Source organism: Haplochromis burtoni, unplaced genomic scaffold (genome assembly GCF_018398535.1).
Source record: "Haplochromis burtoni strain Fernald_Lab_line unplaced genomic scaffold, NCSU_Asbu1 Contig_309, whole genome shotgun sequence".
Taxonomy (NCBI): domain Eukaryota; kingdom Metazoa; phylum Chordata; class Actinopteri; order Cichliformes; family Cichlidae; genus Haplochromis; species Haplochromis burtoni.
Genome location: NW_024582670.1, coordinates 424,909 through 449,612, shown reverse-complemented (window position 1 = coordinate 449,612; position 24,704 = coordinate 424,909). Strand labels below are relative to the sequence as shown.

The following is a 24,704-nucleotide window of genomic DNA, read 5'->3' as shown; positions in this document are numbered from 1 at the left end:
GACCGACATCGATGGAGATCACTAGCTGCCCGATGCGCCGCCCGGCGTCTAAGTAGTAAAGACCTCTGGCCACTGACAATGATGCTTTGGTGAATCTGTGTTAGACTGTAATACTGTATCGTTTATACTGGTTGAACTCTAGCCACCTTAATATTGGCTTGGACAGCAGGTCCTCTAAAGTCCTAATGAATGTTGCTGTTACACTCGAATGTTTTAAATGGTGAAGAATTTGAAGGAACTAGACTTTTAGCAAGCCCATCATATCTAGTTCTGGTTTGGTGATCGATGCTGCCTCTCGATTTTCTACAAGTGCTGTGATACTACAAAATGCTTCCAGATGAGATGTGTGAGATTATCACTATGGTAACATCTCTGTCACCATGGTTACATGGCATGTGATTTTTTTTTTATGCTGCTGAATTACCCGGCTTAGATAACTCAGCTATATCCTACCCCTGCTGCTGTTGCACACGCACACACACACACACCACACACATCACACACACACAGACACACAGAGTCACCCACACACACACACACACACACACACACACACACACACACACACACACTAACAGAGAGAGAGAGACAGAGATTAATCAGAGAAAAAAGTCCTCTGGCCTCTAAGCTAATGACCTCTGGCTTGTGATCATAGCTCCAGCTTGGACATTTCAGAACACTGACATTCCCCTCAGCATTGTGGAGTATGAGGACCTCTCTTCAGTGCACCTTGAAGCAACTGTTGTTGTGAATTGTTGCTATAAAAATAAACCGGCATGAAGTGAGCTGCATTGAATGTGATCATCACCTTTACTTGTTTTTTTCTCACAGTCAGTATAAAACACAGACTTTGCTTCCAGGTCACAAAAATAAACCCAATGCGTTCTTTGGTTTTGAGGTTTTCACCTTGTTGTAAACACTCAGTTTTCTCCATCTCCATTTCATGTAGCTGTGCCTTGATTGTAGACCTCCTTGAGATTGTTCTGGACTTGGTTAGATGTTGTGAAGGAAATCTCAACCAAGAAAAGATTTTTGCAGTCATCCACGTTAGCCTCCTTTCATGGTCTTCAAGGCACCAGATTATGGATTCTCCACAGTTTTTGCTGTTGCTCTGATTTGAGATTTTCAGCCGATGATGATAAGAAGGCCTATGGCCAGCCTAAAAAGGCCCATACCTGTACCATAAGTCTATCTTGCAGCAGAAATTCATAGGCTGCAATTCAGTGAGTAAATTTAGTAATCACATTTGACCAGCTCTACAGCATTTCTTGTACACTTGATTGAAGAGGAGAACAGAGCTGTTGACTGATCACCACTTGATGGTGGCAGGGCAAGAGGATGCCAGTGTATGCATATACTAATATTACAATGTTGGGCCTATTTCAAATTATTTTGTGATAGAGGTTTCTACTTGAAAGGTCTAAAGCGATAAAAAACAAATGAGGAGTAAAACGCTGTTTTAAGTCAGTTTAAGTCATGCAGTAAGAAATTAAAAGAGATGAATGCATGTAGTTCTGAGAATCTTTAAGCTCACAGCAACTGGGTTAGTAACCTCGATGACTAGGTTGAGCCCACAAACCACGGTGGTAATTTGAACCTAGTGTTTGCTCTGATTTCAGTGATACATTATGTATCATTATATACTGTATGGTCTGCTTATTATTTACATTAAATTATTTGATGTTATTGGTGTATCCTCTATTTTCATACATTGTTCTCTACATTCATCTCTGTTGCTTTCCAGATAAACAGAGAGAAGACTTCATCTTTAATTACACACATTGACCAGCAGGTGGAGACAGCTTGCCATCAGTACATATTCAAGTTTTAATATGAGCATCATTAATAAACACATTTGTTCTGATGTACAGAAACAACAGCAGTAAATAAAGAACGGAGCAGGAGAAGATGTAACTAATCTGCCAGGACAAACCAAATTCAGAAAGATTAAAAAAAACAGACTGAACAATTGTTCGATAAAGGACAATGTTACTGTGATGTCATGCCAACAGCTGCTGTATGCACAAAGGAAGTGGTTCATGATAAAGGGAAGTTTGGATCCACTTGTGGGAGAGATTGTCACAAATGTGATGAGGCTGGTGCCAGTGTTTTTGTGACAGCAAAAAACACGAGCTGAGACGTGGAGTGAGGGCAATGAGACAGGTGGTAGTGCATGTGTCGACCGGTGGGGAGGCATTAATGAGAGAGGTGGTGAGACACTTGAAACAGGTTCTGAGACAGGTTGTCAGGGTTTAATTAGCCAATCACAGTGGGGATTAACTTTGTAAACATCCAACAGAACACAGTCAGGATGAAGACGACGCTCACCTGAGAGACAGGCAGAGAGACAGCTTTAATATTTAACATCCAGTCCGTCAGGTGTTTATCATGATGTTATAATGTGACTCACAGATGTTTCCTCCAACTTCATACAGATGTTGAACTGGACTGATCAGAGACAAACAAAGACAGAAGGAGAAAGACAGGGATGGTAAATAAAAGTCAGATTTTCCTTCAGTGTGGGAACAGGTGGGGACCATAGGTATGGATCCTCACAGAAGTCGGATAAATGTGCATCTATGTGTGAGAGAGAGATTTTGTCACCTGTTCTCACACTCGAAGCGGGACGTTATGTCCTTGGCTGTTGTCTGTTCCTCAAGTTGTATCACCATGGAAATCTTGGTGTGTAGAGGAGCATGAACTCTGATCACACCTTCACACAGCTCTGTGATCTGCAGAGACACAAACAGACAGCACGCTGAACCCGGACTCTGTCCCGCATGCCTGTGGTCTTTGACTAACCTTGTTTTTGCCTTAGTTGATTCTGGACTCCATCTCCTTTGGTCCTGACCTGTATCAAACCTGATTTCTCTCTCTTCTTATCTGTTCTCTGTCTCACCTTGTTTTGGTGCCCATCTCATGCAGTTCTTGGTCTTTCCAGGTCCTAGTCTCTGTCTTCCTTGGCCCTGGTCTCTGTCTCACCTGATCTCTTTCATTCTTGTCATTCTTCTTCCTCAAAAGTCTACTGGTCCAGCTCAGGCCAAGCTGTTTCTGAATGGACACCTGGTTCATCTGTCTCACCTGAGACAGTAGAAACTTGGGGACCTATCAAAGAGAACGAGAAGTCATCGGGGGTTAGGGGCACCGAGACTGTGCATGTGTCCTGAAACCTACGGTCCAAATCAAGTCCTGGTGAATGATCATCAGCCGGATCAGCTGAGCTCCACCCACTGCCTCCTCCATCTCATCTCGTTTAGCAATTGAGCGCTTGTTTCCATGGTGACGACGGAACAGGTTGGGTGCCATCACCATGGACACATTCCACAGAGACATACGGTTCTGATCCTGATGAGAGACCACCATACGGAGGAAGACCAGCAGAGCCTGGAACCACAAAAAACAGGTTTTCTTGCAACCATGTGTGATTTCTAAAAAAAAAAAAAAGTCTGTCATGGTCCTGGGTTGGTGACCCAGTGTTTTAGGTTTTGTACTTTTCTTTTTGATTTCATCAGGGTTCATGACTATTAGGGTTTGGTTTCTGTTTTTTATTTCTAGATCTCTAGTTCTTCTGGGTTTGTGATTTCTAGGTCTTCATGTTTATTCTCTTGTTCCCCAGTCAGTCATGTCTCCTGTCTAGGCCCTGTCCTTATGTTCCCTCTGTACTGTGTCAGTATTATTGTGATGTTAAGCTCGTGTCTCTGAGTCCGTGTCTGTGTGTGCGTGGTGCATTTCCTGTTTTATTTTGATAGTCTGTCTCCTACCCCAGTGTATCTAGTTTTGCCTTCCTTCGTCGCATCATGTCTGATTTGTCCCAGCTGTGTTTCTTCCTGTTTCCTAATCCTCTCGTGATCCTACCTGTGTATTTTAGTCCTCAGCCTACCCTTGCTTGTTGTTGGATGGTTAACCTAACCTACTCTCTTTTGTACTGTGTTTTCTCCCGTCATGTTTCAAGCAGTGTTTCCTAGTATCTAGTTTTCAGTGTCAGTTTAGTTTAGTTTTACGTTAGGGGTTTTGTTTTGTGAAGTTCTCTTCTTTGATGAGTTGTTTTTCTGTGAGTACTGCACTTTGGTCCAGAATGCAATGATTTATAAATCTCATAAATCCATAATGTATTCATAATAGAAAACCATAACAATCACTGTAGCTCTGCAGTGATTCACTAGAAAATTGGCAACGTCCCTCAGCATCCATTGACGCTGCACAGATGACTATCAAATATTTAGTAGCAGTATTAATTTTGTTGACTAATTTTTATTATATTTTTCATCAACAAACTTTTTTTCTAGCAAAAACAAGACAATAACTGAATAAAAATGAATGAAAGGCATCGAAACGTTCGTCCACGAATAAAAAGGAGATGAAAATGTTTCTTCTGAGACAAGGCAGGAAGTGAGCCAGAAGAAACAATCTTGTGCAGTAAGGTTAGAAAATGTGACAAAATGTCAATGTTTCAGAGGAAGAGAACTGTGGACATATGGAGACATGTCGAGCAACTCTCACTTGTACCAACACAATGACACCTTAAAATCTGGTGACCTAAATCAACTTCAGATTTAGTCTACTATAATCTAAAGATATATACTCAACTAAAGCAAGACAAAAACAAAAATTAGGTGGCTACATCTGGACTAAAACTAAATTATATTTTAGTGAAAAGACTAGGGATATACCTAATCTAAATCTGCTGTTTTTTATGTAAATTTTATGACTGGGCTTGTGGGCACAGGTGGCATCTGATCATGGTACCATGCTAGAATTCACTGACCGCTTGAGAGCCTTTTTCTTCAACAAGTGTTTGTAGAAGCAGTCTGCATGCATAGGTGCTTGACTTTATTCACCTATGACCAAGGAGGTGATTGGAACACCTGAACTCAATGATTTGATGAGTGAGTGAATACTTTTGGCAATATAGTGTGTGTTTGTGTTTGTGTGTGTAGGTTTGGATAGCGTGGGGGACCTCTCGGTCTATCTGTCAAGCTCAGGTCTTCTACATGAGGCCTGGGAGCTTGAGGGCCCTGCGCATTTTCTTAGCTGTTCGTAGGACTGCACTCATCTGGACAGAGATCTCCAATGTTGTTCCTGGGATCTGCTGGAGTCACTCACCTAGCTGATCGTCTGTCTGTCGATAAATGAAGGTTAAGTGAAGACTTAAATGAGTTTACAAGAGTATATTTTAATGATATTAAATTTTCTGTAAAACTAAAAGATTCCCTATAACGTGCTGTCCCATGCTCTCTTAGGCTGTGACATATGTATACTGTGTGTTTACTGCCCTCTTTCTGCTTCTCACTGTTTGCCCAATTCTCTCTCACTTGTGTTTGTGTGGAACTCTGTGTGTGTCTCATTTGTGTGTGTGTAGACAATGTCTGGGTGAAGCTTTACTCTCAGAATTTCTCTGTTGGCTTCTGGAAGAAGCAGCGTCAGCAGCTGCAGGGCCTGAACCTGATGGAGCTCAGAGGGGATACCTGCAGGGACACACAGAAACACTTCATGTAATGCAAACACATTTAAATGATGAAAATGTGTGTTTGTATGTGTGCACACATACTCAGTACAGAGCGGTAGGTGGACAGGTGTGTGTGTGTCAGCAGAGGGGTTGGCAGCTCTCTGATGAAAAGCTTCAACAGACTGGAAGCGTCCACCTGTCTCACCGCAGACCAGTCAAATCCCTCATAGCACCTGTCTAATTCTCTACGAAGGCACTGCAAGCAAACAGATAGACAGCAGGGAGAAAGATACAGACAGAGAATCAGACAAAAACAGGTATTACACACAGAGAGACATAGATACACACAGGCAGACATACTCAGTTTTCCAGAATGTAAAAAGTCATTTTAAAGTGTGTCAGGGTGTGTGTCCATCTTTTGTGAGGACCAACGTTGAGTTTAGACCATCTCAAAATCTAGAAACAAACACCACTTAGCTGCTGTCTTGACATTAGTACTATGCTATGTTAAAGCATCATCTAAAGAGAAAAACAACTTGATGTAGAAAATAACCATTCGTTTGTTACCTAAAAACTAGGACTAGTGTTGGGTTCAGAACGGCTTTCGGGTTAGAGCTAGGTTAAGGTTCATGTTTGAGGATCTGGGAATGTTGATCTTGCTTTGCCCATGATGATGCACCTCCAGTCATCCAACATCCTAACTATGCATTGCTGAAGGCAGGGAACCTATGCACTGTTCAAATGTTGATTGGTTGACAAATGTGACGGAACAGGGAAGGGAGTGACAGGCAGTTCACTGCGAATGAAAGAGATGTGGAAAGATAACCAAAGATAAAAATTACAGACTGGCTGCAGTGGTAATCTTTCACACTCGGTTTCACTTCAGCTTGTTGTGTGTAATAACTTTGCTCTTCAAATGGATAATGGATAGTAGCCCACAGGCTGGTTGTACCACATGTTTTTGACACTCCCTTCAACCAACAACAGACGCTTCTTGCAGGTAGACTTTCAGTGCATGACGTGCCTCAGGAATGGTATAGTGTGCCAAAGTTGAACATTTCTGCAGGTCACGCACCTCCCCATTTTTGTTACATGGTGTGTTGTGTCGCTGCACCACAGCTGGCTCGCCAGCTTTTACCACAGTTTTTAATAATATAATAGTACAGTACTTCCGATTTCCACTTCTCCTCCTCCACTGCTGATGTGGCACTATTGTTGAGTGGCAACAGCTATTCTGTATGGAAACAAACAGCTGTGTGTGTGTGTGCGCGTGTGTGTGTGCGCGCGTGTGTGTGTGTGTGTGTGTGTGTGTTACCTTGACTCTAGCAGCTGATGCTGGTACTCTGAGAATCCCCTCAGTCAACAGGCCTGTTTGCTCTAAGATACACAACAACTGCATGCATACACACACATAAAGGAGGGTGTGACTGGTTACTGTTGTTTGTTTATTTTCACAAAATTTCTAAACAAGATGTAAACAAAGGTAAACTAACTTTGCTAGCTGTTAGTTAAACAACTACTTTAGGTCACCAAGATCATATGCTAATGGGCTCATACTTATACAGCTCTTATCTACTCTGAGCACTGTTTCCTATAAGCATTAAACATTTTACATCATGCACGTAAAGAGATGCTTCAGCTTGGGGTTCAATATTTGCTTACTTGAAGAATCGAACTACTGACCAAACAGTAACCCACTTTTGCTCCTGAACTTCCCAAAGACACATAAGATTATGATTGTGCCTTAAACTATAGTATCATAAGTTTTAGAGTAATGAAGCCAGCAATCTATCCCCTGTCTGAAACTTCATTAGACATAGAGAAGGACACGTTCTTCACCTTCTGGAACACGACAGGAACTTTGACCCCAGGAAACTTCTTCCTGTCTTTCTCCAACAGCGTGTTCAGAGGAACGCCAAACACACCACTGTCTAATGGACAGGAAGACACAAACAATCATACAGTGAGTGTTCTGAGAGACAATTTATACATCCTTTAGTACAGGGTTTTACTAATGGGGCTTTTTCAGCAGCAAAATAGTTTCAGGTCTGCCCTTATCGCTTATCCCATCCAGTCCCAAGTTAAATGTGCCTACATAGAGCCAACGGCAGTTTGGCTCTTTCGGTCCCATGGTGGGCAAACCACACCCACGGTGAGCAATCCCACTGTGGGTTGCCCATTGAAAACCATGACAATCAGGGGACCTCTTGGGATCAAACTACTGTGGGGCCTTAATGGGCTAACCCAAAAGGGGACCAGTATGGGTTTTCCTATGGCAAACCCACAATGGGCTGCCCACGTTTTTTGGAGCCCAAAAAGGCTAAACTGCTATGGGCTAGGCCAACATGGGTTTACTGTGAACACTTACTCATAAGGTAGCTGCAAAGGGCAAAACTGTTGTGGGTTCTGGATGATTATCAAAATTATTATGCATAAACAGTTAAACCATTGTAATGAGACACAGTGCTATGAAAGTGTTTGAGTCTTCTGGATTTCTTCTGTGTTTTTGCATATAGTCACATTTGCAGGTTTCAGCTCAAACTAATTTTAATCCAAACCTACCTGGTCCTGTTTAAAAACATAATAACAACATAGTGAACCTTCCTGGGAGTGAGTGGCCTACCAGAATTAGTCCAAGTGCAATCAATCACTCATCCAGAAGGTCACAAAAAACAAAACAGAACAAGATCTACAGAAACGCAGGCCTCACTTGTCTCAGTTAAGATGCGCGTTCATGATTCACCAATAAGAAAGATCAGGTAGAACGCATCTATGGAAAAGTTCTAAGATAAAATAACTGCTGACCAAAAATAGTACAAAGGCTTGTCTCAAATTTGCCACATCTTGATGATCTCCAAAAAATTTGAGAAAATATCTGAGAAAAGTTAAAGTCTTTGTGTTTGTGTAACATAGCATTTCACAAAGAGAACATCATACCAAGAATAAAAAACAGAATAAAAAACAGAATAAACATTTCATCCACAGAGACGAAAAAAATCATGAGCAGTTATGACAAATTTTTGATTGCAGTTCTTGCTGCCAAGAATTGCACAACCAGTCAATCTTATATATACTTGAGTTATCTTTGTCTAATATTGAAAACTGTTTGATGATCTGAAACAAATGTGTGACAAACAGGAAAAAAACTAAATGAGGAAGGAGGTGATACTAGTAGTTGAAACGGGGCAGTGGTTGAACGAAAACGATATAGCCGGACAATCTTGAATTTACTTCCTAATGTTGAAGCACGACATGATCTCCCATCTTGTGGTGCTCTGGGGTATTAAAATGCATACCTTATTGGTTTAGTGGTAGTGCCGGGTGGAAAGCAAAGTAATGATCTTTATAAAGGTATTAAGGACATCTCACATTAAGAAGTCTTTGTGTTTATCAGAAATTGGTCTTGGTTTTGTTGGTTTATTCTGAGTTTTCCTGTTTTTGAGATTTTTTTTTTAAAAGTTTGTCTTCATTGTTAATTTTACATTTTTAATTACTATAGTAGAGATTATCTTAATCTCCGTAATATCTGCTTGTTTGTTTCTCTTTAGTCATTTCCTGCTACCTTGCTTCCTGTTTTACTTTGAAAGTCATTTAACTCATGTCTTCTGTTTAGGTTTACCTCCTTTTGTATCAGTGCAGTTTATTCATTTCAGCTGTTTCTTGTTTTCCAGATGTGTCCATCCAACCTGATTCAATACTGGAATAAGCAGTTTTTAAGGTTTTGTGTTCCAATTATTAATTAATGTTTAAATAAACATAATAATTACAGAACATTGTTATAAATATTTTTTATGATCCAGCAGTGAGGACAGTGTTTTTAATCGTTCTCCATTAAACCGTTCTGCTGGAGGTTTCTTTCTGTTAAAACAGAGGTTTTCCTTCCCGCTGTCACTAAAATGCTTGCTCATACCAGGTCATGTGATTGTTGGGCTTTTCTCTGTATGTATTATTGTAAGGTCTACCTTAGAAAATAAAGTGCCTTGAGGCAGCTGTTCTTGTAATTTGGCACTGTATAAATAAAACTGAATTGAATTGAAACTGAAACAGTGTTTCCTGAAAAGCCTCTCTTGTTTAGTGGGAAATAGATTTCATCAAAGTAGATGTCTTTTTGAAAGTGCTGTAATTAGGTTTAAGAATACAGTTCACCCACTTTTATCATCTTCAATAGCCTGTACCAAAAGAGAGCAGAGCAGGTGCCTGAAGGCTACTCAAACAGAGGTCGATTATCTTGTTAATAGTTTTAACTTTTCACTATGCACGACTCTGGATACTGTAGCTCCTGTGAAAAAGAGAGCCTCAAATCAGAAGTACTTGACTCCCTGGTATAATTCTCAAACACGTACCCTAAAGTAGATAACTCTTAAGCTGGAGAGGAAATGGCGTGTCACAAATTTAGAAGATCAGATTTAGAGGATCATCATTCAGCCTGGAGAAATAGTTTGTTGCTTTATAAAAAAGCCCTCTGTAAAGCCAGAACATCTTACTATTCATCACTGATTGAAGAAAATAAGAACAACCCCAGGTTTCTCTTCAGCACTGTCACTGCCAGGCTGACAAACAGTCAGAGCTCGGTTGAGCCAACCATCCCTTTAACGTTAACTAGTAATGACTTCATGAACTTCTTCACAAATAAAATTTTAACCATTAGAGAAAAAATTACTCATGATCATCTCACAGATGTAACAACAAGTACCGCTGCTTTCAGTACCATTTAGTCTTTTTCTCCTATTGATCTTTCTGAGTTAATTTCAGTAATGTCTTCCTCCAAACTATCTCTAATAATCGCTATGTGCCATCCCTTGACCCAGCTAATTATAGGCCAATCTCCAACGTTCCTTTTATCTCGTAAATTCTTGAAAGAGTAGTTGTCAAACAGCTAACTGATCATCTGCAGAGGAATGATTCAAGATTCTTTATTTGTCATGTGCATGGTTATACAGATATAACACGCAGTGAAATGTGACCTGATACGCTCTTCGACTCTGCAAAAAGGAGAGACACAACTTTATGGCTTATTTGAAGAGTTTCAGTTTATAAGGTTAGACCCAGTTCCAGCCTTTGAATGCTTGACTGTCTTTCAACAGTTTGAGCCAGTGTCTTATTCTGCTTTAAAAGACATAATTGATCATCTCAAAATCTCTGGTTCCCCGCACGATATTCTTCCTTCTCGTTTCTTTAAGGAAGCTTTACATGTTATTGGTCCTTGTATCTTACTTCTGCTGAATGCATCATTGTCATCAGGTTGTGTACCGTCTGTCTTTAAGCATGCTGTTATGCAACCTATTATGAAAAAGAAAAATCTTGACCCAAATGCTCTCACCAACTACAGGCCGAGCTCCAAACTCCCTTTTATTTCCAAAATATTGGAAAAGGTAGTTCTAAAACAACTTCAGGCCTTTTTAGATGCAAATGGTATTAATGACAAGTTTCAGTCTGGTCTGAAACCTCGCCCCAGCACAGAGACAGCCTTACTTAGAGTTTTTAATGATCTTCTTTTAACTGTTGACTCTGGATATTCTGTGGTCTTAGTTTTACTTGACTTGACTGCTGCTTTGGTTAACCACAACATTCTTCTATCAAGACTGGAACATGTTGTTGGTCTCAAAAGTACGGTTTTAACTTAAATCCTATCTCTCAGAGAGGTCGTTCTCTGTTGCTATGGGGCAACACTCCTCGGCTTCTGCCCCTATTTACTGTGGTGTGCCTCAAGGGTCCGTGCCCGGTCCTGCTCTTTGTACATGTTGCCCTTGGGATTAATTTCTTAAAAATACAACATCTCCTTTCACTGTTATGCCGATGATATCCAGATTTATTCACCTCTGATTTATTCACCAAAAAAAACAGCTTTTACCAGTTGCGTCAGATATTCAAAGCAAAGCCGTTCCTTCCTTTAAAGGACCTTGAAACGCTTATCCACGCATTTATTACATCCAGATTGGACGACTGTAACTCCCTCTACTCGGGCCTCCAACACTCTTCTCTTTAACGGCTTCAGTTAGTTCAGAATGCAGCTGCGCATCTTTTACCAGGTACGAGAATCTGTGAACACATAACTCCAATTTTAGCCAAATTACATTGGCTCCCAGTTAAATGTCGTATCGATTTTAAAATTCTTTTGTTCACTTTTAAAATATCTGAATAATTTAGCGCCCAGCTATCTTTCTGAACTACTACACAGGCTCCTAGCACAACCTAGGTCTCGACTGAAGTCCAGAGGTGACCGGGCCGTTGCAACCGTGGCACCTAGACTCTGGAATAACCTCCCTGTTCATATTCGTACAGCCGAGTCTATCCAGTCTTTTAAATCACATCTTTTTACTTTGGCTTTTGATTCTAACTAGTTGGTTGTTCTTGCTTGTTGTGTTGTTACCTATTGTTTGTTGTCCTGTTTTATTGTTTTGTCTTAATTGTCTCAAGCTTTTACTGACTGTGAAGCATTATGGTGAACATTGTTGTTTTTAATATGTGCTATATAAATAAATTTTGATTTGACTTGATGAGGTTGTCCCACACACAACTGCATATCTGTGTAAATCAGGATTTTCCATTGTGGCCACAACCAAGACCAAAGCCTGAACCAGACTCAGAGCAACACTGGAAGCTGCTCTGAGAGTGAGCCTTTCCCCCATTCCACCCAGACCCGTGTCTCATTAACAGCTGAACATAAAAGGGGAGTTGCCTATTGTGACTGTTTGTTGAAGAATAACTTCTGGTTCTGCCAATGAAAAAACCTTTCAGATTCACTCACAGATTATAAGGCTATATTTTCATTTGCCTTTTATTTAAATTTTATAACAGTTTATTTATTTATTCATTTAATTAGAAAATTACTTTGAATGTATTTGTTTTATGAGCACATTATTCTATTTTTTCTTTTTTCTTGTCTCTTTTAGTAAAATTGAATTATTAATTATTTTGTGTTTTTAATCCTGACTTGAGCCTTTTAACTTTGCAGTTTGATTTGTTCCATGAATTGCTGGCATTTTGTTTTATGTACAGGTTCTTTGGGATTATTAGATTGCATCATATCATCATCATGTTTATTTGACGAGGTTTTAGCCATTAAAATGATGTAGATTTGATTTAGTTATTAAATATATATAAAACCAAAAGCAACATCAATTTATTCAATACAGTGTCGGGCCCCGGGCAACTTTGTAGTGAAAACATTAGACCCAGAGGTAGGGATGCAACGATACCAATTTTTTCAAACCGATACAATACCGATACTTGGATCTGAGTACTTGCCGATACAGAGTACAAAAACCGATACTTCTACCACACACACACACACACACACACACACACATGCAATGAATTGGAAGACAGATTTTATTTTATTCTCTGCTGATAATAAATAATATCTTAATAAAAATGACCACAAAAAAATTTCAAGTGAAAAATAAGCACTTCTGCTAAATTATTGCAGAGTCTCCACATTGTAATTTAGCAAAATATCACTGAACTAGTGGCACTGTCTCCAGCTTTCGGAATAACAAATAAACACTTCTGTTTGGAATAAAATAAATACAAATAAGGTTTGAGAATAAAATAAACTTTTAAATTGTTGCAGAGTGTCCATATTGTAAACAAACAAACAAAATAATGAAAGTATTTGGCATTGACGTACGAACTCCCCATCTGCCCGTGGATCATCAGTCCACTGTGCCGTTAAACCAAAGACTGACATCGCGCACACACTGCTCGTCTTTACCTCTTCAGAAAGTTTTGGCACCATTATCTCCCTGATGTGTGGGCGGCTGGGAATTTCATATCGCAGCTCGAGTGTGCTGAGAAGAATCCTATGTTTTCCACGACTGGCATAGGCTGGTCATCCAAAGCGATAAAATGAGTCAGAGCCTCTGTTATTTTAACTGCCCGTGGATTTTCTCTTGACATTTTTCATCGCTTTTCCAAAACCTGAGTTAAAGTTGGCTGTTCCACACTGCTGACATTTTGTTTAGCCTAGCTACAGCAGCCTCCAGTTTCTCTTTTTTATCTGGAGCTGCCAGTCTGACTCGTCTAACCCTGTGCCTGTTTAGCGCGGGATCTCCCCCTAGTGGCCAATCTAAAAAACTACAACAAAAATGACATGCCACCCTCTGATTAATGAAATAAGTTAGTATCGGTTCATGGTATCGGTTAACTTTTACGAGTATGAGTACACACACATTTTACAGTATCGGCCCCGATACCAGTATCGGTGCATCCCTACCCAGAGGTAAAACAGGTTAAGGACCGCTGATTTTCTACACACATCTTTGCGTGGGAGTTACATTAAATCGTGCAGAGCGGTATAATTCTGTACTGCTTCATGTAAGTGGGAAGATGATTTTTGTTGTTAAACATTTCAGGGTACATTTATTGTACAATTTAATATGAAAAAGTTGCTTAAAAATGTAAATTATGTTTGGATAAGTGGAGTAGGATGGATGATTCTGTTTTGTTGTAGTCAATTTAGAGAAATGTAGATGACCCAGATTTGATTTTTATGTGTGGACAGAAGATAAGATGGTAAGAGTCATTCATGTTATTCTAGTACATTCATAAGATACTTTCACCTAGAGTGCTTTCTCTAACTCTAAATTCTGGAGTATTTGTAGTTATGATAGTGTAATTTCAGATTTATATTGGTTAGTTTATGAGGGTGGCAAGTTCTAGAAACTCCCAGATGGCAATTTCAGTACATAAAGTTGGACTATCAGTAATTTATAGATGAAAATTAACACGACATTTCTTTTACATTTATACTACAGGAACAGCAATACTGCTTCAAGCAGCAAGCATTAAGATGTAAGCTCTAAATCTTAAAAAAAGGGAGAGAAAAGTTTAAGTTTGGTAAATTCACTTCTTCAAGAAAAACCTATGACAATACACTACCAGTCAAAAGTTTGGACACGCCTTCTCATTCAATGTTTTATCTATTTTTACTACTTTCTACATTGTAGATATATATGAAGAAAGATATATGGGGTTATACAGCAAATAAAAAAATGATAAATAACTCTAAATATATCTTATATTATAGATTCCTCAAAGTAGAAGAAACCACTACTAAGGAAAAGCAACAAGCAGAAGAGATTTGTTTGGGCAATCCGATCCGGTTAGTTGGACCATCATTTATTTTTTAACAGGACAATGACCACAAACACACCTCCAGGCTGTGTAAGGGCTATTTGACCAAGACAGAGAGCAACAGAGTGCTGGCCGGGCCTCCACAGTCAGCATCTCTGGGAACTCCTTCAAGACTGCTGGAAACCATTTCAGGTGATGACCTCATGAATCTCATCGAGACAATGCCAAGAATGTGCAAAGCAGTAATCAAAGCAAACGATGGCTATTATGAAGAATCGAGACTATAAAACACGTTTTGAGTCATTTCACACTTTTTTGTTTACTACATAATTCCGTATGTGTTCATTCATAGTTTTGATGCCTTCAGTGAGAATTTAAAATGTAAATAGTCATGAAACTAAAGAAAAACCATTAAATGAGGAAGTCTGTTCAAACCTTTGACTGATAGTGTATACATCACAAAGAATTATGACTGTTGCTGTCATTTAAATAAAAAATAAAACACAAATATTTTAATTTTATTTATATAGGGCCAAATAACAACATCTGTTGCCTCAAGGAACTTTATATTGTTAGATAAAGATCCTACAATAATACAGAGAACACACAGAAAACCCAGTCAGTGGACCCCTCTGAGCAACTACTTTGGTGGCAGTGGGAAGGAAAAACCCCATTTTAACAGGAAGAAACCTCCAGCAGAACCAGGCTCACGGAGGGCAGTCATCTGCTGTGACTGGTTGGGGGTAAGGGGACTTTATGACCCTTTTCTGTGGGCAAAATACATACATACACCTTACGTGAAAAAAATAAAAATAGTAGTAAACTTATCTATTTTTATGCTTGTGGAGTAGATGCACTCCACTTCCACATCGGTTTCATGTCTGCCTCTCTCACTGATTACACTGGAAATGTAATGTTGCTGTATCCACTCTGAAAATTGTCTGCAAACAATAAGGAGCCATGGTGTAAGACAAATGATGACGCACCATCTACTGTAAAAATAACAACTATTTGGAAATCCAGGAAAAATGGTTTGAAGAGATGTTCTTTGTTATGTGGATCTGGATCTTGTTTTTTTGGTTATGTACCGTTTTTAGTTCCACATTACTTTTTGTGTTCATGTTAAAAATGCATAATTATATTGGCGAAACTTAAGTTAATCAGTAAGAGTGTTAACATCACTCGCTATAGCTTTCCAATATCCTAATGCTATAAAGTCTTTGCTGTGAAGCTGAATGCAGATCATTATGTAAAAAAGAAACGCACCCCGGTTCCTGCAGCGTGGAGGACGTGTGCGTTTGGTGTGGATGCCCAGAGTCATCAGGAAGGTTGTGAGCTCAATGTGCGAGATGAAACACAGCTGTGTGAGGTCACGTGACGACAGGTCGCCTGCACAGCTAAGACCCTGAGAGGGAGGGATAGATGCAAACTGCACACACACACACACACACACACACACACACACACACACACACACACACACACACACTCTTTTTTGCATCTGTTAGCAGCCTCCTGTGTTGTAAGCAATCAGATTTGACTGGAAGACCTCTCTCAGCATGCAGCAGGTCAAACTCACCTGCAGCTCACTGTTGTTGTCTCTATGGAAACGTAAACAGTCCCAACAAGCCTTGCCCCTTTTGTGCTCAGCCACACCTTCTGAATATGGAGAGTCCCGCAGCACCCAGTCAGGTTGCATCAATTGACTGACGGGGGACGAGTGTGTGTGAGGAGGGGAAGAGGTATATTTGTGAGAGTCAGTGTGTGTTGGAGAATGTGCGTGTGTCAGAACATTTGTGTCGATGACATGTGTCGGAGAGCATTTGTTTCCTGGAGAGTTTGCGTGATGCAGAGAGTCTGTGTTTGAGGGGGGTGAGGGGTGCTCTGGTAGTTGATCTTCAACAGCCAACACGGGTAGAGTTGGTCGTACTGTAAAAGTCACAAAGCATAAAGCTCTCAGCAGGTAAAGAGAAAAAACAAACAAAATCTCTTGCAGAAATAGAATCCTGTTTCCAAAAACACTGGGATGCTCGGATGTCAAAAGCAAATAAAACTAGCAAATTGCAAATCATTTAAAACCTTTTTCAGATCTGTTCAAATCACACAGCTAGAGTTATTTATATGGTGCATTGACACAACAGCCATCTGGAGGATGATGAAGAGATGGTGAGAAGGAAGATTCCTTTTTAACAAGAACAACCAGGCTTAGCTACAGACATCTGCTCTGACCGACCTGGGGCGTGTGAGGAAGAGGAGAGCATTGAAAGACGAGGACAGAACACATGCAATGGGAGAGAAGACAAAAGTTAATGACATGCAAAAGTGAAATGTAAGCACAACAGAACACAAAAACAAAATGTTCACTGCATCATAGAAGGTCCCCCTGAAGCCCGTGGCAATAGCAGCATAACTAGGGATGCTTCAGTCACCTGATCCAATGAAAGTTGAATGAAAGTTTCAACTGCCTGGTGGCAAGTATGGATGTAGAGTCCCACTTACTATGGAACTTCTTTTATACAGGGAGTGCAGAATTATTAGGCAAGTTGTATTTTTGAGGAATAATTTTATTATTGAACAACAACCATGTTCTCAATGAACCCAAAAAACTCATTAATATCAAAGCTGAATGTTTGTGGAAGTAGTTTGTAGTTTGTTTGTAGTTTGAGCTATTTTAGGGGAATATCTGTGTGTGCAGGTGACTATTACTGTGCATAATTATTGGGCAACTTAACAAAAAACAAATATATACCCATTTCAATTATTTATTTTTACCAGTGAAACCAATATAACATCTCCACATTCACAAATATACATTTCTGACATTCAAAAACAAAACAAAAACAAATCAGCGACCAATATTGGCTGCGGTCGTGAGGTCTCAGAATCTGCTATGTGAGCAAAAAGAGTGACAAGACCACAGAATCGACGGCTAATAACATCACGGAGAAGCTCGCAGCTATTAACGGGAGACTGAGAGACCAGTGTTGGAGTGTTAAAAAACAGCTTGAAATTCTCAATTACCATCATAACCCGGCTACCCCTTCGGCGCCAGCTCAAGGCTGGAGCCGAACAACAACACCCTGATAACGACTGTGTTGAGTCTGTTCCTTCCCATTCCATGCAAGGCCACCTGGGTTGGCTGGAAGACTGTTTACTTAGCCTGGCAGGGCGAAGGACACTGTCTCAGCTGAACTATAGACACACACACACATACATATACTGATACTGATAAGCACTCACTGACACATCACCCGCCCTACCCCGGATCCAACGCCACCTCCAACGCTTACCTCCCCCATGATGTGGACATCGGGTCAGCTGGAGGCGCAGTCGAAAGATTGCAGCGGTCCCAGATCAGATGTACACACTGGAACTCTTTCCCATGTTGCTTGTCTGTGTTTATTGTGTTATGGTGTGTTGATATCTGTGCATTCCTGTATTATCCTTTTGTGTTACACATTTCAATGTTTTTTTTCCTCGCTACCTGGCCTGACCCGTCTCCCCAATGTGATGTTTGTATTGTATGTAAATGAGTCTCTTTTTAACTTTATAGTGTCCTGCATCCAGTCTCTCTCTCTTGCTCTTATTAATTAAATGGTTGTTTGTAGGGAATGGGAAGGAACAAGGTCTGTCATCTCGGTTGTGGGCAAAAGACCTGCAACTGACAAATAAAGGCTATCTCATCTCTCATCTCAATATAGCCACCTTTCTTTGCAAGGACACTCAAAAGCCTGCCATCCATGGATTCTGTCAGTGTTTTGATCTGTTCACCATCAACATTGCGTGCAGCAGCAACCACAGCCTCCCAGACACTGTTCAGAGAGGTGTACTGTTTTCCCTCCTTGTAAATCTCACATTTGATGATGGACCACAGGTTCTCAATGGGGTTCAGATCAGGTGAACAAGGAGGCCATGTCATTAGTTTTTCTTCTTTTATACCCTTTCTTGCAGCCACGCTGTGGAGTACTTGGACGCGTGTGATGGAGCATTGTCCTGCATGAAAATCATGTTTTTCTTGAAGGATGCAGACTTCTTCCTGTACCACTGCTTGAAGAAGGTGTCTTCCAGAAACTGGCAGTAGGACTGGGAGTTGAGCTTGACTCCATCCTCAACCCGAAAAGGCCCCACAAGCTCATCTTTGATGATACCAGCCCAAACCAGTACTCCACCTCCACCTTGCTGGCGTCTGAGTGGGACTGGAGCTCTCTGCCCTTTACCAATCCAGCCACGGGCCCATCCATCTGGCCCATCAAGACTCACTCTCATTTCATCAGTCCATAAAACCTTAGAAAAACCAGTCTTGAGATATTTCTTGGCCCAGTCTTGACGTTTCAGCTTGTGTGTCTTGTTCAGTGGTGGTCGTCTTTCAGCCTTTCTTACCTTGGCCATGTCTCTGAGTATTGCACACCTTGTGCTTTTGGGCACTCCAGTGATGTTGCAGCTCTGAAATATGGCCAAACTGGTGGCAAGTGGCATCTTGGCAGCTGCACGCTTGACTTTTCTCAGTTCATGGGCAGTTATTTTGCGCCTTGGTTTTTCCACACGCTTCTTGCGACCCTGTTGACTGTTTTGAATGAAACGCTTGATTGTTCGATGATCACGCTTCAGAAGCTTTGCAGTTTTGAGACTGCTGCATCCCTCTGCAAGATATCTCACTATTTTTGACTTTTCTGAGCCTGTCAAGTCCTTCTTTTGACCCATTTTGCCAAAGGAAAGGACGTTGCCTAATAATTATGCACACCTGATATAGGGTGTTGATGTCATTAGACCACACCCCTTCTCATTACAGAGATGCACATCACCTAATATGCTTAATTGGTAGTAGGCTTTCGAGCCTATACAGCTTGGAGTAAGACAACATGCATGAAGAGGATGATGTGGACAAAATACTCATTTGCCTAATAATTCTGCACTCCCTGTAAATAATATAAAAATTTGTGGAGGAAAACAGAGAATATATACATACAAAAAAATGAGTAGTCCTATTTTTCCTGAGAGCTTTTTATACAGTAACCGACATGTTTCCATGCTAGACGACATCATACACTATATAAAATGACTCTTCCTGTCCAGCTTACATGCTATAATTCATGTGTGAATTACACAAGGAGTCAAATGTCTCTGATTTGTTTCACAGCACTATTAATATAAGTGACCTCTGTGGGAGTAAGTGTAAGCAGCTACTCTGCATGTTGGGACTAGGCACTGAATGAAATAGTAGTGAAATTATAATTAGTTACATTAGTTACAGTTATTTCTCAGAGACACTCTGACGCAGTGTCATCCATTATTGTAAATTTGCATGTAATTAAGAAACTGTGAGACAAAAGATGATTTTCAGGAGATCTTCCTAAATGTTCAGTTATATACATATATCTATATCTATATATATCTATATATAGATATATATAGATATATAGATATAGATATTTATATATATCTATATCTATATATCTATATATATCTAATCCAAACCTAATATTCTTCAGGTTACTCTGTATTCATACTGTTTAGAAATGTGACTAAATAGACCAAAAAAAAAAAAAAAATAGACCAAACCCACACACAACAGTGCAGTGTCTATCAGAGGTACTAAGGACCATAAAACCATAAATCATCTGCTATGCCCTGGGTGGCATCTAGCATAAATAAAGATATATATAAAGAACCAACCTCTGCAAAGGACCACAGGAATCACTTATAGGTGAGCAGACACGCACCTCTGGAAGTATTTCGGCGAATGGTCTTGGTGGTGGTGTGGTATCGACTTGGTGGTGGTTCAGCATGATGGGAGTGGGGGTACACACATCTGTCTGCTGGGTCGTCAGGCTGGAACAAAAAGTTGGGGAAAAAATGCAGATCACAGCCTTTTTCTATTGCCCCAACATTTCCCAGGAATTATTTTAAGACACACAGCTTCTTACAATGACTATAATCTAAATTGCTGTGATATTCTAAAACGTATGGTCGACTATACAATTTCATAAAATATCTCTACATCTGTGTTGCACATTTGTTTTGCATTTAATATAAAATGCATTTCTATGTTTGTGTCCCACCTCAGTGAAGATATCCCGGACATCTCTGATTGGCTGTCTGTTTCTCTTCTTCAGTGTCTCGTTATAGTTATCCAGCCTCTTCCTCACAGTGGTTGCTTGTTGATGTGTCAAAGTGGACAGCAGCACCTCAGCTGGCGGTGGCACCTCATCTGCCAATGGCAAGCCCGTCACCAGGGAAGCCAACCCCGCATCTGTCAGCCACGCCTCCTCAAGCTCCACCTCTAAAAGGAACAAATCACGTAGGATCCGAACAGTAAGATGACATCTGACTCAGCTGTCAGTTTGACATACCATCCATACTCTTTCTCTCATCTTCCTCCTCTTCTTCTTCCCCATCCTTCTCTTCCTCAATGCTGTGTACTTCCCTCCAGTAGGTCTCCAGGGCAACATGTTTGGGGTCAGAGGTGGTGGAGTTAGAGGTGGTAGATGAAGACAACATCTTGTAAAAAAAAAAGTGCCAGCCAGACAGAGATAATTTTTTATTTTACGACTATTAGAATTTCAAAATATGACATAAGTAAAGTATTATCTTGTTAAAAACTTATCAAAGCTTTATCACTCCAACTTTCCCACGCTGCCAACAGAATTTATTGACATGTGCCAAAACCCAGTTTGAGATATTTTAAGCTTTGTGATTCTGGTATGTTGTCCTGCTGAAAAGCAGTGATCAGAAGAACGCCACATAAATGGATGGAAACAATACTCAGATAGGCTGTGACCATTTGAACATAGTAATTAGTTACTAATTACAGATTACTTCTCCAAGAAAGTAATCTTGTTACTTTATGGATTACTTATCTTCAAAAGTAATTAGTTGCTTTATTACTTAGTTACTTTATAAAAACATGATACACAACCTGAATACGTGATAAAGCAACAGACCTTTCAGCCCAATTCTATTTTTTGAATTGAATCAAATGAAAAAATTGCTTCTTAAAAATTGTTCTATTAATTTTAATCTTTCAACTTTATGTACATTGCATCAAGCAAAAATGTAATTATATGCAGCAGTCTCTGACTTGAAGACATTTGTTTAACATTTAACACTGAATTTTCTGTATATTCCAGCTATACAATAAAACATTCTTTTGTGTTTACACTCACTCTTTCAAATAGATGCAAGTGAAACAGAAAAAAATAAATAAAATCAAACTTTTAGCAGCACTATACGGAGCCCCCCAGGGGACATGGGAGAAAAAAAAATTGGGGAGGAAAAAAAAAAAATTAGGGAGGAAAAAAAAAATTAAGACGGACTTTTGCGAGATCTCGCAAAAGTATTGCGAGATCTCGCAAAACTCCAACAATGGCGGCAGCTACTTAGTTGTAATATTACTCTTTCTGGGTCACAAAATACACTTTTAAGATATTTTGAGGCGTGAATGTAGTTGTGTAAACGTCAGATACCTGCTCGGTTTACAAGACATCACATATTTGCAAAAGAGCTCCGACGTTTTTGGAGATCTGACACCCACTAGCTCGAAGCTAACGGGAGGTCGAGACCTACTACAGCCGGGAGGAACACCGCTTTCCCGGCACATCGTGCCTCGACCTCCCGGTCGGCTTCGAGCTGGCGGCCTCCGAAGAATGCAGCTAAAACTTTTGCGAGATCTCGCAAAACTTTTGCGAGCGCTCGCAATACTTATTGCGAGATCTCGCAATACTTTTGCGAGCGCTCACAATACTTTTGCGAGCGCTCGCAATACTTTTGCGAGATCTCGCAATACTTTTGTGAGATCTCGTAATACTTTTGCGAGCGCTCGCAAAAGTTTTGCGAGATCTCGCAAAAGTCCGTCTTATTTTTTTTTTTCCTCCCTAATTTTTTTTTCTCCCATGTCCCCTGGGGGGCTCCGTAGCACTAAGTCCTGTTGCTCTGAGTCTATTTTCACCTGTTTAGCAGAAGTGGGGCTGTCGGAGTTTTGCCCGGTACCGCAGAGGTACCGGCCATATCATTTTTGATTGGTCAACCAGGTTTCATTTTTCAACCAATAGGAAAGGGTGGGGGTTTTTTTGGCGTTGTTTTTGCTGAGAGTGTTTTTGAGGTTTTCCTTATAAAACTCAGTTTTTACCGTTTCTTCCCGCAGTAAATATAAACGACGACAGTATTCAGGAAGAAAACCAAACATTGCAGATATTTTTATCATAACTCTGGTTTTACGTGGCCGATCAACACAATTTAAAAACTGGTGTAAAGTCCACACTTTTTCCGTCAATTGTTCCGTCTGTCCTGCTCACATCTCCAATGGTTGTACACGTTGTCATTAACGTGGCTTCACTCCACATCAGCCACGCCGCTTTGCTAGCTAAAACACTGGTGTCGGCACATAAGGACGAATACGGACGTATATGTGAATCGCATCATTGGCTGGACCATGGGATAAGGTGGCATCGTTCTAATCCCATACGGGAGCAGCCAGTCACTTACTGACTGCAAAACAGAATTGTTAAAGTATTTATTTTAATTTCAATTCAGGTTAGATTTTTTTTTTTGTGCGCAATGCAGATTTTCTGAGCGCAGAGACGTGCCAGCAGTGCGCAATTGCGCACGTGCGCAGCTTAGAGGGAACATTGGTCATGAGACAACATGACAAACAAAATCACAGTTTAGTAACGCAGTAACGCCTATGGGAAAGTAACAGTAATCAAATTACTTTTTTGCAATAGTAATCCCTTACTTTACTCATTACTTGAAAAAAGTAATAACATGGCGGGACATTTAAATCAACATCAACTGTGCTCTGAAAATATCGCCCATAACATGACGCCACGATCGCCAGCCTCAGCTGTTGATACAAGGCAGGACGGATCAGTGCTTTCATGTGTTTTCACCAGATTCTTATCATATCATCTGAATGTCCCAGCGGAAATCAACACTCATCCAGGCAACATTTCTCCAATCTTCTGATATTTGATTTTGGTGAGCTCGTGTTATGGCTGACAGATGTGGCCATCTGCTGCTGTAACCAGTCTGCTTTAAGGTTTGGCATGTTGTCCCCATTAACCCTAGAGATTCTGTGAAAAAAATCCTATAGCAGATCAGATGTATCTGAAATTCTCAAATCAGTATATCCTGCACCGACAACCAACCCTTTCTTCCTCATTTTGATCCTTAGTTTTTCATTTCTGCAGGTTTTTCATGACTTTGTGACTAAATGCATTGAGCTGTTTAGTTATTTGCACTGAAGAACAGCTGAACAAGTATACTTGACAAAAAGACCTGTGACTGTATTTTCTCTGTATGTAACAGAATTTGTAACAACACACATTTTATAGTTTAATAAGTTTATTTTAGTTAATTATAAGACATATATAACATAAGACAGTTATATATGTTATATCTGTATTTATATCATATCAGAGTTTGTGGCTGCTGGTGGAATGAAGCTGAGCTCACATTATATATTTATGAAGTGTATGAAGAAAGGAAGAAGGAAGTCAGCCTCTTTCCATATATTGATCTTTGTGTGTGTGTGTGTGTGTGTGTGTGTGTGTGTGTGTGTGTGTGTGTGTGTGTGTGTGTATGATGGGGTTGAGGGGCCTTCATTGTGTGTCAGGGGTACCTTGGGCTAATGGTTTTGGTTCTCGAGGGACAACAGGGTGGGGTGCTAAAGCTAAAACTGTTGTGTGTCCATTAGGACAGAGGAAATGGATGCTGCTGGCCAATCACAGCATCAAGAACTAAGTGTTTTCACTCAGGTCATAAGACAATTTGACCTGATTACTCCGCGTGCAGAGTGATAAAAAATATGGACTTCGATGGGTTGAGTACAAGCTAGTGCAGTTTGCTGTCATTTGTTCTCAGTTTCGACTCAGTTTCGATTATGACTTCTGTCATAGCTTTGATGATAATAATAATATAAATAGGCCCAGAGTCCAAAACACTCACCAGAGTTCTACTTTCTATCTATTTCAATATTTCTAAATTTCAAGTGGCTCTGGAACTGAAGTGGAACTGTTCCTCAGACTGGATCTGTTTTATATCAGGCCGACTATCTTTAACAACCAGTACATTTTCTATCAATAATCACACCGTTCTTTATCACTGTCAGGCATCAAGAGCAAAAACAGGAAAAAAGAGACTCACCTCGGATCAGTATGCTTCCCGATCCTCTCTGCGTGGAGACATG

The 24,704-nt window shown here is 40.2% G+C and overlaps 1 protein-coding gene across 1 annotated transcript; it reads right to left on the bottom strand.

Moving 5' to 3' along the window:
* Positions 1–634: 634 nt before the first annotated feature.
* On the bottom strand, positions 635–24,704 carry arhgap28 (Rho GTPase activating protein 28). The gene is made up of 15 exons (XM_014339712.2): positions 24,662–24,704; positions 20,872–21,019; positions 20,581–20,801; positions 20,242–20,350; positions 16,101–16,450; positions 15,788–15,950; positions 7,286–7,377; positions 6,762–6,839; positions 5,549–5,702; positions 5,383–5,465; positions 3,175–3,384; positions 2,983–3,105; positions 2,605–2,732; positions 2,411–2,448; positions 635–2,328 (listed from the first exon to the last, which is right to left on the bottom strand). The coding sequence occupies exons 2-15, from the start codon at positions 21,017–21,019 to the stop codon at positions 2,246–2,248; spliced, it is 1,980 nt and encodes a 659-aa protein (XP_014195198.2). The 5' UTR covers positions 24,662–24,704; the 3' UTR covers positions 635–2,245.